This window comes from Solanum dulcamara, chromosome 3 (genome assembly GCF_947179165.1).
Source record: "Solanum dulcamara chromosome 3, daSolDulc1.2, whole genome shotgun sequence".
Classification (NCBI taxonomy): domain Eukaryota; kingdom Viridiplantae; phylum Streptophyta; class Magnoliopsida; order Solanales; family Solanaceae; genus Solanum; species Solanum dulcamara.
In genome coordinates this window covers 79,015,776-79,032,882 of record NC_077239.1, presented here as the reverse complement: position 1 = coordinate 79,032,882, position 17,107 = coordinate 79,015,776, and the positions used below count along the sequence as shown (strand labels likewise).

The following is a 17,107-nucleotide window of genomic DNA, read 5'->3' as shown; positions in this document are numbered from 1 at the left end:
AGTTGAATGAAAACATTGGTGTTGAGGATTAAATTTATAATGGTGAAAAACATACTAAATTTCTTAGATGATTATTCAACTAATAGTTATTACATAAGAAATCAACTCTAAACTTGTATGGATATTGAAGAAAGGAAATGTAACACCCCTCAAAATTCTTCGCTAAGATTTGGACCCTTCTTGTGTTCGGGTAGGGTCGAACTCGAGTATTGAAAAGCGTATGCATGAGTTAGGATGAGTCCCTGAGAAATTTAAGGATGTTAGAGGTGATGTGGGGTCACAAGGGACCCCTAGGACCAAGATAAGTCCAAAAGATTCGTCGTGGCTAAGTTTTAGGATGAGTTCGTATAAGGGGTCGACTTCTAACGACCCTATCTTTTGAAAGACGACAATCTGGGTGGCCCATGACCTATTAAATTAAAGTTCGTCAAGTCTTCTTTCCAACGCCACCAAGAATGTAATTTTTGAAGTTCGGAGTCAAAAGATATGACGATCCTAAGACGAACTAGCATGGCAGGGATTTCAGGCCTGGGTTGCAATTGCTGGAAAACTAGGCTTGGCGCCACAGTGGCGCAACGCGCCACTATCGCGCTAGGAACACGCCTCAGTAGTTTGGTCCCTGGCGTGGCACACCACTACGAGATGTGCAGGGTTTTTAAGCCTAATTTTCAGAACCCAGAAAAATATGGCCTTGGCGCTGTAAGGGAGCGACGCGCCACTATCGCGCCAAGAATGTGCCTCAGTAGTTTGGTCCATGGCGCGGTGCGCCATTAACAGATGTGTAGGTTTTTAGGCGTAATCGACCTGGCGCTACAATGGCGCGACGCGCCACTATTGCGCCAGGAGCGTTTTTAGCCTATTTTTTAGAATTTCGCAGAAAGGGCAATTTGGGAATTATCCCAAATTATATATGTATCATCCTTGAACGTTTTTGGACCATATTTTCAGCCCCTCTCTCTCTCTAGAAAAGACCTAGGAAATCCTCTCTCTTCTTCTTCTTCTTCTCCAAATCCTTCTTCAACAAGAATTGCCTCCAAGAGCTTCAAGATTCAAGTTTTTCATTGAAGACCCAACATCAAGGTTTTCTTCAAGTCTTCACTAAGGTATGTAAGGCTATTCAAAGCATGGGTTGAGTCCACCCATGTGCCCTACACTTTCCTTGAGGTTAAATGTCCATAAGAATGGAGTTTCTTAATAGGTTTATGTTTGAATGAGTCTTGTCTCCTATTAATTTGATTTTTCATTGTGTTGATGTTGTTGAGCTAAGAAATTCCTAAAAACCTTCATGTTAGCATGAGTTGATGGTTTGTTAATATGCTTTGTTGATTTTCTTAACCATGTGATTATGTTGAATATGTCAATTTCCTTAAATGTGTTATTCCTCTTGAATTGTTGGTTTAAAACCTTAGAGTTGTGATGAGTCCTAAGGAGGTGATAAATGAGGAGAGGAATGGTTTGTTATGTTTGTGAGATGTTATAAATGCTTACATAAATTAGGCTTGATTGAGTTGATTGGAGGATAGAATTGACGAGTGGACAATGTCCTAAATGAGACTTGCCATTATGACTCGATTGAGTCGAATTGAGGATAGAGTTGAGAAGTTGGCAAAGTCCTAAATGAAACTAGCCGTGAGGGCCTGTTTGAGATGATTGGATGGATTCTTATGAGCTTAGAGTCATGGGAGGAGTATCGAGCACCGAAGCGGGTAAGAGTATAGTCCATACTCGAACCCTAAAAACTACGCCGCCAACGTAGGTAGGGATGAAACCGTTAAAGTCGGATGCTTCCCGTGGGATCAAACCGTTAAAATCGGATGTTTTCCATTTTTATTGTCTGAAATGATAGGACTTGACTAATCGATAGTATCTATGATTAGGGAGGCGTTCATGCCCTGGCAAGGTATGGACGGACGTGGCAATAACGTCTGATTGTTGTACTATCACTGGCTCATAGGTGATGGTTGTCGGATAAGAGAAACTCTCATTTAGGTCTTGATAGTGCTCCGAGTCAGTTGAGTTGAGTGGCATGTGATTTGGTCCCGTCTAAACCATTTCTTGTTAGACTTAGGACACTTGAGTGAGTTGTTACTTATTTATGAGTTGAGATTTCCGAGTTGGTTGATCCTTTCTGATGTTGTTTTATTCGGCTATTTTACATACTCGTACATTCCACGTACTGACTCCATTTGGCCTGCATCATTTCATGATGCAGATACAGATACCAAAGATCATCAACCGGCGCTCCGTTGAAGATCCACACACACTCCCAGCTAGTTGGTGAGTCCTCCTAGTTTTCGGAGGATGTTGAGCTTTCCTGTATAGTTTTGGTGTTATTTCCTTTATTTTGATTGTTGGTAGCCATGGGTTTGTCATTGGCACCTCCTAGACTTTGATAGAGGCTTCATAGACTAGAGTGTGGGAAGGTTCGACTGTTATTTTGAGTAATTATACTATGCTTGTCGTGTTGAGTTGATAGTGTTTGGCCTTCGGCCCCCATGATATGAATAGTGTGCTATTGATTGAGTCCTCCTCTGAGGGAATGTGATTGAATGATAGTGTGACTGAATCAGGTGGTTCACTTGAAGGCCAGAAATGGCTTTCGAGTGTCGTTCACATCTAGAGTACCCTCCCGGGGCGTGACAGGAAATGGAGTGATAGAGTACTAGTTATAGAGTCTCCTTTTAATATTATTGTGGAAATCACAGAATGTATATTTAATTTTGGGTTCATCCACTAATTTCCATCTAAATCACTCACATGAACTCCCAAGAAAGATCAATTGTGTGCATAGAAAATATTTGGGCGATTTCTACGTATTTTTAATTTAAGACAACAAGATTCAAAAATCAGACAAATAAATTGAAACAGTAAGTTTGTCCTGCTATTTGTGTGAAGATCCTTTTTCTTTTCTTTGTACGTAGGTAAATGGATCAGATTGATTAGACAAGTTACAATTTATTTTTTTGTATGTGTGATGCAGGGACAGGGAAATCAAGAACAAGGATATTGTATTATGGTACACATTTGGTGTTCATCATGTACCCAAATAGGAAGATTTTCCAATTATGCCAACATTAAGCACTGGTTTTGAGCTCAAGCCTACTAATTTCTTTCAGCATAATCCAGTTCTTTAATAAGTCAAGTGGGCAAATTTGTATCATGCATGGATAATGTCATCATTTATAAAAAATAATTGTCATATCACAAAAGTTGTGTACTCTGTCCATGGCTTCCCTCCTTTTACTCTCAATGAACTTAAACAGTCCAGCAGGCTGACATATTGATCAGTAATGATCTTAAATTTCAAGATTCAATATCACAAAGGGGCTTGTATATATCTGAGTCGAGTCAGCCACACAAATTTACAACATGTTTAAGACAAGTTTAAAAAGTCTTATAACTACAAAAAAGTTAGTACCTACCACTAGTTTTAAGACCACAAACTTAAAAATCTTTATTTCATTTTTAAATTTCATGTCGTTCAAATTAAGTCACATAAATTAGAACAAAGTGAAAATAATTTTTATGACGAGTATACCAAATTCAAACTTCCTCGTTACAAGTATGAAATAAAAGAGGAGGAAACACCAAACCACATCCAAAGTTGAAGGCAAGCTAAATGTGACGCTTCTATCTATTATGACATTTCTCAAGTATGTACCTCCCTCTTTCAGCAAGTTTTACCGTCAAATGTGGAACTTTTTGGCTCGAATTAAATTTCGTCATGCCCCAATTATAATATCGGATGAAAAAACAAATTAAAAACGAAAAGTATGTACTTATCTTCTAGAAAAGAAAGAAATAAATTGTCAAAATATTTTAAATAAATAAGATAAATCATATATTTTTTCTTACTATTTTAAAAAAAATATTAGGAGTGTGTCTAATTTTCTCTTCATTCACCACCTTTGGTTCTACGTTTTCTTAGGAGAAACACAATTAAGAGTTTCCCATAACCATCTATTATTTTCCTCTTTCTCTTTCTCTTTTTCTCCACCAATAGCTTTCTCTCTTTGCTTTTCTTCTCTCTTTCTCTATTCTTTCATTCTTCGCCTCAAAAAAATAAATAATTCTAATGCTCACCGGCTTCTCTCTCCGCCCTCTTCCGCCGGATATCTAACAAATTTACATATCCGTCGTGTAGTTTGTCGTAACAACTAACTCAGAATGGCACCTACTACGACAACCATGGCGCAACATATTCGCCATGCAAATACTATTGGCGAAGATGTTGCGTCTGTTGACGTTGACCTCATTTGGCCGTTTGAAAATATTGACGGTCTTCACCGTGACCATTTTCGTGACGCGGCTTACGAGATATTCTTCACCGCATGTCGGTCGTCGCCAGGGTTCGGGAGTAGGACGGCTCTCTTGTATCATAATCCCTCGGAAGGAGGAGATGGAAGCGGGTCTGGGACTGGATCTACCAGCCCCGGATCACCGGTGAAGCCATCCGGGGTAGGGATGGCCGTGACTAGCAAGGTGAAAACCGCGCTAGGATTGAAGATGTTGAAACGGTCACGATCACGGAGAGCCAGCTCTTATGGAGGCAACCCCTCATCCCCCGGGGGCGGTGCGAGCCCCAAGGTGGGTTTCACCGTGCCCCATACGAGGGCACGGAGGCCAATGACGTCGGCCGAGATTATGAGGCGGCAAATGCGGGTGTCGGAGCAAAGTGATAGTAGGCTACGTAAAACTCTCATGAGAACTCTTGTTGGACAAGTACGTATATTATGTCTATTTTGCATGTTTAATGTCTTTTTGCATGCATTAAAAAAACACAAAACAAAGAAAAGAAAAATGACTAGGCTTCTAGCTCCATCTGGGTGTTTTTCGGTAGAAAGAAAAATATTTTCTATAGAAAAAAATTTCCTGTAAAATATTTTCCTCCATACCAAACACGCCTAGCTTGGTATACCTAATTTATTTCTTTTTCATGAAAATCATTCCTTTTTTTAGTTTCTCGGTTTTTTTTTCATCTTTAAGAATTATAATTATCTTAAATATTCTACATTTCTATTCAACATATAGCATCGTGTTTATGTGAATCTATTTTTTTTTGATTCATTTAAAAAAGAACAATCCCTTTCTAAATTTGAATCTAATTTACTTTAAACTTTTCGTTTTACTCTCTCTGCAAAATATTTATGACAATAGAAATATTATGATAAATTTAAGATTACAAGTTGTTACCACATTTTTAAGAACACAAGTTCCAGAACGCTTTTTTTCTTAAATTTCATGCTCAATCAAATAGGTTCATATAAATTGTAACGAAAGGAGTCCTAATCCATAACTATGTTGTTCAGACTCTCCAAAAAATACACTACGAATAGTCGAATACGATACGCAGTTAGCGACATTTTTGAAGAATTCAGCAACACATGCTTATATAACAAGCTTTTCTATGTGAATGAATTCAAAAATTGAAAGACTATGACAAACTGAACAAATGTTTGTGAAAATTTTGTACAGATGGGGAGACGAGCAGAGACAATTATCTTACCGTTAGAGCTATTACGCCACCTTAAACCATCCGAATTCAACGATTCTCACGAGTACCATCAGTGGCAAAAACGTCAGCTCAGAATCCTAGAAGCAGGCCTTCTCCTTCACCCTTCACTTCCAGTAGAAAAATCAAACACATTCGCGAAACGTTTCAGAGAGATCATCAGATCAGCTGAAACTAAAGCCATCGACACTGGCAAAAATTCGGAGACAATGAGAGCACTTTGCAATTCAGTAGTGTCCTTAGCTTGGAGAACAAGTGATGGCTCAGCAACTGATATTTGTCAATGGGCTGATGGATTCCCTTTAAATATCCACATTTATACTGCTCTGTTATCCTCTGTTTTCGACTTAAAAGACGATACAATGGTTCTTGATGAAGTCGATGAGCTTCTTGAATTGATGAAAAAAACATGGGTGATTTTGGGTGTGAACAAATCAATTCATAACTTGTGTTTTACTTGGGTGTTATTCGAGCAGTATATCGTCACTGGACAAGTTGAGCCTGATCTTCTTGGCGCGTCGATGATCATGTTGAGTACTGAAGTCGCTAGTGATGCTAAGAAAGTGGATAGGGAGCCTTTTTATGTTAAGATGTTGGCAAATGTGTTGATATCTATGAGGGAATGGTCAGAGAAAAGATTGGTTAATTATCATGACAGTTTCAATAGAGGGAGTGCTGGATTGTTGGAGAATAATCTTCCTCTATTCTTCGCGGCCACAAAGATATTAGAGGAAGATGTTCCGGGATATACATCTGATGTTTTTGAGAAAGGGGATGAACTCGCGGATGATGATTCAGATGGAAATAAAGTTTGTTACTTTATCCGTTCCTCAATGAGGGATGCATTCGCTAAGGTCAGTATCTGGATTTATGTTATATATACTGACGATATAAAGAGTTTCTACAAAGTGTATTTGATCCGTTTATAGCATGTAACATGCCTTATTTTCCATGTTACTAATTCCACTTGTTATAGGCAGTTATTTGAAGTTCACTATAGATGTTAAACTTTACTATTTTAGCCTTTCTTTCAACCTATGTTGTTCAGACTCTTTTAAAACATTGTTGGATGTATGTTGAATCCTTCAAAAACTATGCATTTTTGTTTGGAGGATCGGACATGAGCGCGACAGTATTTTTGGAGGGCCTGAGCAACATAGCTTTCAACTTTTTCAGTTTTTTTTTTTATAATCGTGGTGTCCGGACCAGCTCGTCGCACCTCGACTAATTCCACGGGGTATGTACATGCCACCTCCCACCAGCAATATATATCAGACATCTCTGTCCACCAAGGCTAGGACGGATGGAAGAGATCACCTAGTGTGTTTTGTCTCTGCTTGGATGTCAACCTAAGACTTCATGTTTCTCAACATCCTTTCAATTTTATTTATTTTTTCAGGTTTCTTTAATGTAACATTATTATTCTTCTTTCTTAATGTGCAAAATAGATGTTGGAAGAAATGAACATAGATGGTGCAAGTTTTGAATTGGAAGATGTGAGTCAGACACTAATTAAGGTAGCCTACGAAACTGAAGAATTAGCAGCTAAGGAGAAGGAAACTTTCAGCCCTGTACTCAAGAAGTGGCATCCTATTGCAGCAGGAGTAGCAGCTGTGGCATTACATTCTTGCTATGGAACTTTGTTGAAGCAATATCTCACGGGCGCGACTTTGCTCACGAAACAGACAGTTTTGGTATTGCAGAAGGCTGGAAAACTCGAAAAAGTTTTAATACAAATGGTCGTGGAGGATTCGGATGAATGTGAGGATGGAGGCAAAGCCATAGTGTCAGAGATGGTTCCTTATGAAACTGATTCAATCATCATGAATCTTCTGAGAAAATGGATCCAAGAAAGGTTGAAGAAAGGGAAGGAGATTATTATGAGGGCAAAAGAAACTGAAGTAAGTCTTTTTCTGTCAGGGGCGCGGTTCCCTGGCTTCGTGTGTTTTTACTTCTTTATATTTTGGATTCCTTGAGTAAAAATCCTAACTCCGCCACGGTAGTAAACTGTCTAGTTAGGAAGATTTCTATTTTAGAAATGCTCATACTAAAAGGGGTTCATGGTTAAAAAATTTGATATGCAGACATGGAATCCAAAATCCAAAAGTGAGCCATATGCACAATCAGCAGTTGATCTAATGAGACATGCCAAGGAAGCTGTGGACAATTTCTTTGAAATCCCAATGGTCATGTCAGAGGACTTAGTAGAGGATCTTGCTGTTGGCTTTGAGCATCTGTTCAAAGAGTATGTTACCTTTGTCACATCATGTGGTAAGAACCAATTCATAGAACTCATTTCATTTCATACCTAAAGACCGAGGCAATGCCATATTTTTTCAGTTTATGAGTTCTAAATAGATTATTTGTACATATTGAATGATTTCATACCTTCCCCGGACCCGCGCATAGCAGGAGCTTTAGTGCACCGGGCTGCACTTTTATTGAATGATTATTTTAACGAAAATGCAGGGTTTGAGCCAAAGTTACTAGGTTCTACTAAACTCGTAACTACCACTATGGCTGCGCCCTTGCTTGAAGAAGTATAAGAGAATAGAATTTCCCCTTAATGCTCATAAAATTAATCAATTCTTTTGTCTTTGGTTCCTTTTATAGGGTCAAAACAAAGCTACATTCCTACACTTCCTCCTCTAACAAGATGTAGCCAAGATTCAAGGTTTTCCAAACTATGGAAGTTTGCTGTTTGCAGTGTAGGAGCAGATGAACAAAACCATCATATAGCAGAAGAAGGCAACCATCCCCGCCTTTCAACAAGCCGAGGAACTCAACGCCTATATATTAGGCTAAACACTTTGCATTACTTTCTTCTACAACTCCATTCCCTTGATAAAACTCTATCAATCTCCTTGAAAACTGTCCCTACTACAAGAAGTCGTCACAGCAAGAATAAACAGATAGGGAGCTACTCCTACTTTGATCACACGCGTTCAGCCATCCAAGAAGCTGTACAACATGTATCAGAAGTTGCTGCTTATCGTCTCATTTTCTTCGATTCTCACTCTGTTTTCTATGGTAACCTCTATATCAGGGACGTTGAGAACACACGTATACGACCAGCATTAAGGGCACTTAAGCAAAACCTCACTCTTTTATGCGCGATTCTGACTGACAAGGCTCAACCATTGGCCTTAAAAGAAGTCATGAAGGCTTCATTCGAGGCCTATCTCATGGTTTTACTAGCAGGAGGAAGAAAAAGACTCTTTTCGAGAGCCGATCATCAGATAATTGAAGAGGACTTTGAGAGCTTAAAGAGGGTGTTTTGTACTTGTGGTGAAGGATTGATAGTAGAGGATGTTGTGGACACAGAAGCTGAGACGGTCGAGGGGGTGATAGCTTTAATGGGACAATCAACTGAGCAATTGGTTGAAGATTTCAGCATTGTGGCTTGTGAAGCTAGTGGAATGGGAGTTGTGGGATCAGGACAGAAACTACCAATGCCTCCAACTACAGGAAGATGGAATAGAGCAGATCCCAATACAATCTTGAGGGTAGTTTGTCATAGAAATGACAAAGTTGCTAATCAATTCTTGAAGAAAACATTCCAATTAGCAAAGAGGAGGCCATATTAGAGAAAACATGCTAACATATCATAAAAAATATCACATGGACAAAAAAATAAACAGGAAAGGTAAAGAAATGGAAGAAAGACGGATTTTTGCAGGGAATCTTCTATTAGATTGATTCATTTGAAGGATTTCAAAGGTTGGATGATAAGTTTAAAATCTCTGAGTCACTTTAGAAAGCAGTGTACTAAATTTTCTTCTTCTTTTCCTCATTGGACTAGGCATTATCAGTACTTTACTCTACGTGGTGCAACGCGCTAATGTAAAATGCTTCTGCTATCTTTTGTATGTCTTGAGAGATCATTATTTTGACCACATATTATTGTATATAGTGAATATTATTATATTAGCATATGAGTTGGAGACGAAAATTCTAACGAAGGTAGATTGAATAGACCATCAAAATTTACTCAGATTATGAAGTACTATTTCCTTTAGAGATATCAGATATGGAATTGAAAATGCTGTTCAATAAAATACCTTTCATATATCGAAACAACTATATTTAACTGATTATCATTACAATCGTGTGAAAATCATAACAAAGAGAAAGGAGGTGAACAAAACTATTGCCCCGTATAGCTATATTGCTCGGATTCTCAAAAATACTGGGGCATCAGTGTAAGATCCTCCAAAAATGAATAATATTTGGCGGATCAGACATGAGTGAGACTTCATTTTTGGAGGATCTGACACGGGTGCAGCGACATTTTTGGAGGAACCGAGCCATAGCCAATATAGTACACTACCTAGCTATGACAGAAAAGAAGTTTGGAGCAAAATAAATATGTTAGTTAAAACCCTATGTAAAACCATTAACCTGTGTGTTGGTTGAAGCTTCTTGAGTTACACGATGTCTCGATTCAATCTCCAATTCTTGCCTTAGCACATCCAGTGAATCAGAGACTTCAGCTTTGTATACATAAAACTTGCTCACAAACAGGAAAAAGAAGAAGTTCAACAAGTTGAGTATCGCGAAGAACGCGTAGTAATAGTCAAGATGAGATGCATTTAGGTTGTTTAGTATCCATCCTCTGTGATTCCCGTGCTTCTTGGTGATATCAGACACAGTCGAAAGCAAGAAGCTACTAATGAAATTCCCAATACCAAGACTAGTCATTGAATAAGAAGTTCCAAGACTTTTCATGCCTTCTGGTGCTTGATCATAAAAAAACTCAATCTTGGCTACTTCCAAGAATGCATCAGCTGTTCCCATAAGAATGAACTGAGGTAACAAAATCAATATGGATAATGGTACTTGTTTACCATTTTCGACTAGTCCATGGTCCCTTGCTACACTAAGCCTATGCCTCTCAACGAACGATGCAACCAACATGATCACAATATGGAAAGCCATTCCAATTCCCATCCTCTGAAGTATGTTAATGCCTCTCGGATTTTTTGTCAATCTTTTCGCGATTGTCATGAAGAAACGATCATATAGCACAACGGAGACTAGCAACGCTATGGTAACGAATGCACCTAGACTAGCTGGAGGGATGCTGAAATTACCAATGCTTCTATTAAGAGTTGTGCCTTGTTTGACAAAAAGTGTGTTGATTTGAGCTATCATTGTACTTGGAATGAATGTAGCAATCAAGATTGGTATCATCCTTAGCATTTGCTTAGTCTCTTCCACTTGAGTAACAGAACATAACATCCATGGATCAGTTGTATCTACTTTAACACAAGCTTTGTTCAAAAACCTGCATCAAACAAGAAAATCCGTCATATTCAATTTTTATGACTCTTTCCATTTCGAGAAGTCGTAAATTTTGTACAATTGTCCAAAAATTGAAATTCATTAAACTACTCATATTTTATGTACGTTCTTCCATCGTCATTAGTACTCCTATATCATATAAGCCAAACTAATATCTTAAACTTCGTGTCCATATTTGTTTATAGTAAGTGCGGGTTCTAAACAAATAAGGTAAGTAACGCTATTATCTTTATGTGTACTATTAAGTGTATATTATATAACTAATAGTCTGTTTGGTCAAGCTTCCAAAATCAGCTTGTCTTGAAAAGTATTTTTTATTGAAAATGCTAGTACTCGAAAACACACTTTTTTTTTCCTAAAGCTTGGCCAAACGACTCAACTTTTTAAAATAAATACTTTTGACTTCCTAGAAGTTGTGCTAAATATGTATATATCTTTTTCAAAATTATGTACAAACCTTAAAGTAGGAGTGGAGTCAATTCTAACTTTTCCATTCTTGGTATATTCTCCCAAATCAAGCTCATACAACTCTTTTGGATCACTAGGAACTTTAACCTTCCATTTCCTTAATGAAGCAATAATGACCCTAGCCATTCTTGTAAATGGGCTTCCTCTGGGCTTTTTATGTCTATAAAAAGATGATCCAGCCAAAAATATCACTATAGATATAGCAAGGCCCAATGTTGGAAGCCCATATCCAAGTGACCAGCCCACATTATCTTGAATGTACACAAGCACAGTGTTAGCAAAAAGTGTCCCTAGGAAAATGCTGAACATCCACCAATTGAAAAATGAAAGTTTTTGGGATTTTTCCTTAGGGTGAAACTCGTCGAATTGGTCGGCTCCGATCGTCGATATGTTGGGCTTCGTGCCACCCGTGCCGACGGCTAATGTGTAGAGTGCACCAAAGAACACAGCTAGTTGAAATGTGGATGCTTTTTTGCAGTCAATTGCACTTGGATTGCCACAATGAGGAGGTTTTAGGCCATGGATTGATACTGCTAGTGTTAGTAGAGACAAACCCTGTGACAATTTTTAATGAAATTTGGTTAACTAGAATATAAATATATAAATGACACATTTACCCTTGATGGGCTATTAGAAAACGTAAATTTCCAATAGACGTTCCTATCAGAAACAGAATATCATAAAAAACATGAATTTTTTTTAAGCAGAGACATGCAAAGCTGGCACAATCATCAATAGAGGAAGCAAAACATACTTGACCCATTAACATACGTATGAGGAGTTTATTACCAAACCGGATTAATTTGAACTAACTTTTTAGAAAAGCACACCAATTTTGAACATAATTTAGAGGAAAGCAACTTGCAGAAGAAAACAAAGAAAAAAAAATGGAAAAGGTATTAATATCTTTTTGGTAATCGCGTCATATCAAGTTGTCAAGTTACAAACATAAATAATTTATGGCATTTTCCTTATTTTTATATTTTAATTTAATAAATACATGAGCATGACAATTCATCCTAGGTCAATCTTTCATATTGATGACATATATGATTGAGTTTTTTTTCTTACCCAATAATTGGACATGAATATTCTATCATTAAGTCAACAAGTTTGGTATATGGAAATTACACCACATTATAATTTTCTAAAGAAAGGATTTTTAACGGTCGCCGACTATATATAAGAAATTAAGAATGACAAAATTAGCTTTTAAATATGAGTCGTACAATGTATCAAATTTGAGTTGTTTAATAATCTTAATAAGTTGAGCAACTTTTAAACTCGATTTATGCATATATATATATATATATATATATATATATATATATATATATATATATATATATTGATTCGTCTAATTAATTCGATCTAAAATTTAGATTGATTTGAGTTATAATCAAATTAATCATGAGAAACCTAATTAAATCATTTAATATAGAAAAAAAACTTTTGTTTGTTTGTTAATAATAATAATAATAATAATAATATTAAAAATTATTAATTTAATTAATTTGATGGTTATAAATCAAATTACAAGAAACAAAGAAAGAAAGTAAGACCTCGTAAGAGTCGGGTTCCAACTCGTAGTTTAACCCATCTTGAACTAGTTCATCATCTCAAATCAAGTAATTTTTGAGTAATTAATGACTTATTTATTTATTTATTTATTAATTCAGTACATTTTTATTTGTTCATATTCAAACCAACCCTCACTTGACACCCCTAGTCCCCTAGGCCTTCGCTTAGCATATCCAGAATTTCAAAAGGGTGTGGGTGCATTATTATAAAAAGATGGATCTAAGATATAAATTCGATCGATTTGACATTTAGAATTTTGTTACTAAATTTGTTAAAACTTTCAAAATTAATTCTTATTTATTCAAATAGTAATATATATATTATGCACGAATGTATTGAGATCAGTTGAACCCGGTAACTTAATGTTATATCATCTGGTATTTAGATTTTAATATACACATTTGGTTTAATTATATAAAAAAATTAAAATGGAAAAAAAATATTAATTTATAATATGATAGACTTGAAAAATCGGAAAGATTAAAGCAAAAAAAAATAAAATTAAAATGACACCATTAATCATTTAGAGAGGTGTTACACAATTTCAAAAAAAGGAGATAGATATAAGATTAAACTTTCAAACCTCACTTAGAGAGGTGCACTCAATCACCATCACATTGTATGATGCTTTAAGCATGGATTCACACATCTATATTTAACACTACTATATATGATCTTAGAAGGAAAGAATGGGTTCACGTGAACTAACGAAATACCTTAGATACACCCCTACCTAACTATATACTTTCTCTGTCTCAAAATAAGTATCACTTTAGCGAAAAAAATATTTGTATAAGGGTGCAGTGGGGGGAGATGGATATACGTACCAAGAAATAAATGCCAGATGCAATCAAGAAAGTCCAATAACGACCAAGATAAGCATCAGCAAAGTAGGCGCCCAATATAGGAGTCATCCATATAGTGCCAACCCAATTTGTGACATTGTTTGAAGATTTAACAGTGCCTTGATGTAACTTCTCTGTTAAGTATATTACCAAGTTTGATGATATACCATAATATGCCATACGTTCAAACACTTCATATACTGCAAATTCATTAAACAACTATTAATTGCCAACAATAATAATAAAAGTCTGACTAAAATAAGGTAATATGATGGTAGGTAGATGTTGATCTAGTGACCTCAAATTAATATATAATAATAATTAAAAATAAAGTCATAATAATAATTACGAATTTCATAGAACTCAATTAAGTTGGTTTAAACATTGCACTGGTGTTTAAAAAAATTAATATGTATAAATAAAAAATTCAAATTTAGTAAGTAAAAAAATTATAATCTGATAAACTATAAATTGTAGCTGCAACTTTAATAATATAATTGGATTTCTAATTAATTAATTTTTTATATATAAAAAATATAATTTAAGCAAATATTATTAGATTCGTGGAAAGTGTGAACTCGTAACTTATAAGATAGATCCGCCCCTCAGTCTTAGGTTGTTCCAACTTATTATGGTTGAGCTGGTGGGACTCAAAATAAATGTAGGAAAAAGGGTATTAATTCAATTGCCAAAAAATTGATGCAGAAGTCAATGCATTTAATTTTTGATATGATCAGACAGACATTCATTTCTTAATCTTTGATTTAAATAAAATATATATTTTTAGAATTTTTTGTTTTGAAAATAAATAAATATGTATCTTTAAGATTATATTTTCCAAATTTTAAGAGCATTTTCTTTATTTAGAATATGGGTTCCACATAGTTACGTAGTACTCTTGATAAAATGCAACTACATGACTTTTCAGAAACTCTTTTGTGAAGAAGATCACGTCAACTTATCAAAGGCAGAGCCACAATTTTATCGATGAATTCAGTAGATGTCTAATATTCAATGAAAGCCTAAGTAAATTCAAAATTCTACAAGATCTATTTTTGAACACCACATTTTTAATAGAAATTTTTTTATTCTAACTCTCAAACAGAAGACATTTGATTAAAGTTATCACCGCCCATATTGGTGTGGGACATAAATTTTAATCTAGCAACAACATGGGGATATCTATATGCATTATTAGAGTGAAGTTACAACACACCCACCCCCACTCTAAAAAAAAAGAAGAGAATTTTAAAAAGTGTATTAGTACATGTACTCTACTAGAATTTGTCTAAATATGATCTCCAAAATATCTTGAACATTTACTAAATATCCATTTGGAAGTATCAAAGAATATATTTGGAGATATTTTTTATTTTAGTCAAACATATTTTATATACTCTATTTATTTCACTTTTTGACTAGTTTTTCAGCAGGTTAATTGGTTTAATATTGTTGTGAAATTTTTTAGCTTTTTGAAATAAAACATTTTGTCGTTTAGTATTTTTCACATAAGTAAACAAAATTATATGATTTTTTAAATATATATTTTGACTATTTTTAATAAAAAATTTAATTTCGCCATAAATTATCAGAGTATTTCTTCTGGATCAGACTATGATTGCGACTTATCCATTAATAAGATTGAACGATGTCTAACCGCTGAATAAAACAGAGGAAAATGGTTTACTAGGGGTAACGTTCCTAAATCTTCATTTATGTGATATATTTTTTTAAACTATCATAACAAAAATGTTATATTTCCATGATTAAAAATAACATAATAATAAGTTTTTTATGAAATGATTCATAGTCACATAAATGTCTAAGTTTTATTTTAAATTACAATTTTTTTAAAAAAAATATTCTTAAACTTTATCAAATGGTGTTGCATAAAAAAAATTAAAAAAAATAGTTTTGTGCCGTTAAGCTCCCGTTATGCACGCACATGATTCCTGCAGCTTTATGCGTAGAATGATTTTCATGGAGATTTGGAATTAACTGATGAACTTTTTCTCTTCTGAGCTCCAAGAGTGTTGACTATGTACAAATGCCTATTATGTGTGTTTACAAGAGGGAGACGTGTTTAAATAGAGCGACATAAACAGTAAAAAGTCAAATAATGAATTTTAATTTCTTTGAAATTGAAGCGTACTTATTATTATGTCTTGTATGTATGGAAGTGTTGGGGGTGGGGGAGGGGTGCTAATAAGATAACATACCAACAATGAAGGAACAAGCTTTCCATCCACCTGTATTGGATCTAAGAATGGAATTGCCTTTGAGATCCACAGTTCCATCTTTTGTGTATCCATCATCTTGCCCATTTTCATCCACATATTGAGAAGTCATAATTGTAGAGAAATGGATAAAACCCCTTTTATTCAAATGTTATGCTAAAACTTCAAAAAGTGCATTATTGAGAAAGCATAAAAAGTTTGCTTTCACCACTTGGCATAGAAAGTATGCTTTCATTACTACCTTTATATAGAAAGACCAAAGCTTCTCTCTGCCTTAAAGTCATTCAAAGAGTTGGTGTACTCAAGGTTTCAAGGTTTCTGATAGGATAAATAGAATCTCTTCATCTTTAATAAGATATTTTGAGTTTGAGCTTTTGATATAAAAAAAAAAAGATTTTGTTAGAGACTGTTTTCTTCTTAAATAAGTTTTATGGCGCGACTCTAAATTAATCGTGAGTAATTTCAATACAAATATCAAACACTAAAAAAAGCATATGTCAGTCGAATTACATATAAGGTAATTATATATAGATAAATCTCAATGACAAATAACTAATTTGATATGATAATCATATAAAAATAAATTGCATTGTTAGTTCATAAAACTTAAACTCGCTCTTCAAATCAATTATATGCTTACTTTTTTTAGTACTATTCTTTTAAATCTTTTTTGGAGGGTTTGGGGTGGGAGGGGGGTGCGAATCTTTACACAAATAACTAACGAAACATGAATTATACATATATTATATTGATCATATCAGATATGATTTCAAAATATCATATAGAGTCTAGGAAGAATATTCAACTTTAACTATGTAGAATCACACTCTTAATATTATGCAAGATATGGTTTGATATTGTGCGAGACATAGTGTTATATATGCTTGTAATTATAAATTTTTGTATATAAATAGTCTCTAATTTATCACTTGTAAACAAGAAAATCTAGAATATTTTTTTAACTCTTTTGATTCTTTGATTTATTAATAGTTATTATGTCGTATATTCATCAACTATTTTTAATTCAAGCAATTAAATAAACGTCTATTTAGATTATTTTGGAAAAGCGAGTTTTTATTCGAATTTTTTCATTCTCTAATTCGAATATGAAATATCTAATTTAGAGTGGGATGTTATTTATCTCCCCGTAATTCTAGACG

General features: G+C 34.8%; 2 protein-coding genes across 2 annotated transcripts; one reads left to right on the top strand and one right to left on the bottom strand.

Moving 5' to 3' along the window:
- Positions 1 to 4,010: 4,010 nt before the first annotated feature.
- LOC129883170 (protein unc-13 homolog) lies at positions 4,011 to 9,449 on the top strand. The gene is made up of 5 exons (XM_055957769.1): positions 4,011 to 4,722; positions 5,476 to 6,366; positions 6,961 to 7,413; positions 7,597 to 7,783; positions 8,126 to 9,449. The coding sequence occupies exons 1-5, from the start codon at positions 4,168 to 4,170 to the stop codon at positions 9,097 to 9,099; spliced, it is 3,060 nt and encodes a 1,019-aa protein (XP_055813744.1). The 5' UTR covers positions 4,011 to 4,167; the 3' UTR covers positions 9,100 to 9,449.
- Positions 9,450 to 9,476: 27 nt separating this feature from the next.
- LOC129883172 (protein NRT1/ PTR FAMILY 5.2-like) lies at positions 9,477 to 16,233 on the bottom strand. The gene is made up of 4 exons (XM_055957770.1): positions 15,930 to 16,233; positions 13,693 to 13,910; positions 11,274 to 11,839; positions 9,477 to 10,799 (listed from the first exon to the last, which is right to left on the bottom strand). Exons 1-4 carry the CDS (start codon positions 16,057 to 16,059, stop codon positions 9,896 to 9,898), a joined length of 1,818 nt encoding a protein of 605 aa, XP_055813745.1. The 5' UTR covers positions 16,060 to 16,233; the 3' UTR covers positions 9,477 to 9,895.
- Between the last annotated feature and the right edge of the window lie 874 nt (positions 16,234 to 17,107).

Excerpts from the sequence above, each read along its gene's own strand:
- LOC129883170 (XM_055957769.1), top strand. The coding sequence starts at position 4,168 with ATGGCACCTACTACGACAACCATGGCGCAACATATTCGCCATGCAAAT. Across the intron at positions 6,367-6,960 it reads TGAGGGATGCATTCGCTAAG|ATGTTGGAAGAAATGAACAT; the intron begins GTCAGTATCTGG and ends TGTGCAAAATAG. Across the intron at positions 7,414-7,596 it reads TGAGGGCAAAAGAAACTGAA|ACATGGAATCCAAAATCCAA; the intron begins GTAAGTCTTTTT and ends TTTGATATGCAG.
- LOC129883172 (XM_055957770.1), bottom strand. The coding sequence starts at position 16,059 with ATGACTTCTCAATATGTGGATGAAAATGGGCAAGATGATGGATACACA. Across the intron at positions 13,911-15,929 it reads AGCTTGTTCCTTCATTGTTG|TATATGAAGTGTTTGAACGT; the intron begins GTATGTTATCTT and ends ATGAATTTGCAG. Across the intron at positions 10,800-11,273 it reads GACTCCACTCCTACTTTAAG|GTTTTTGAACAAAGCTTGTG; the intron begins GTTTGTACATAA and ends TGTTTGATGCAG.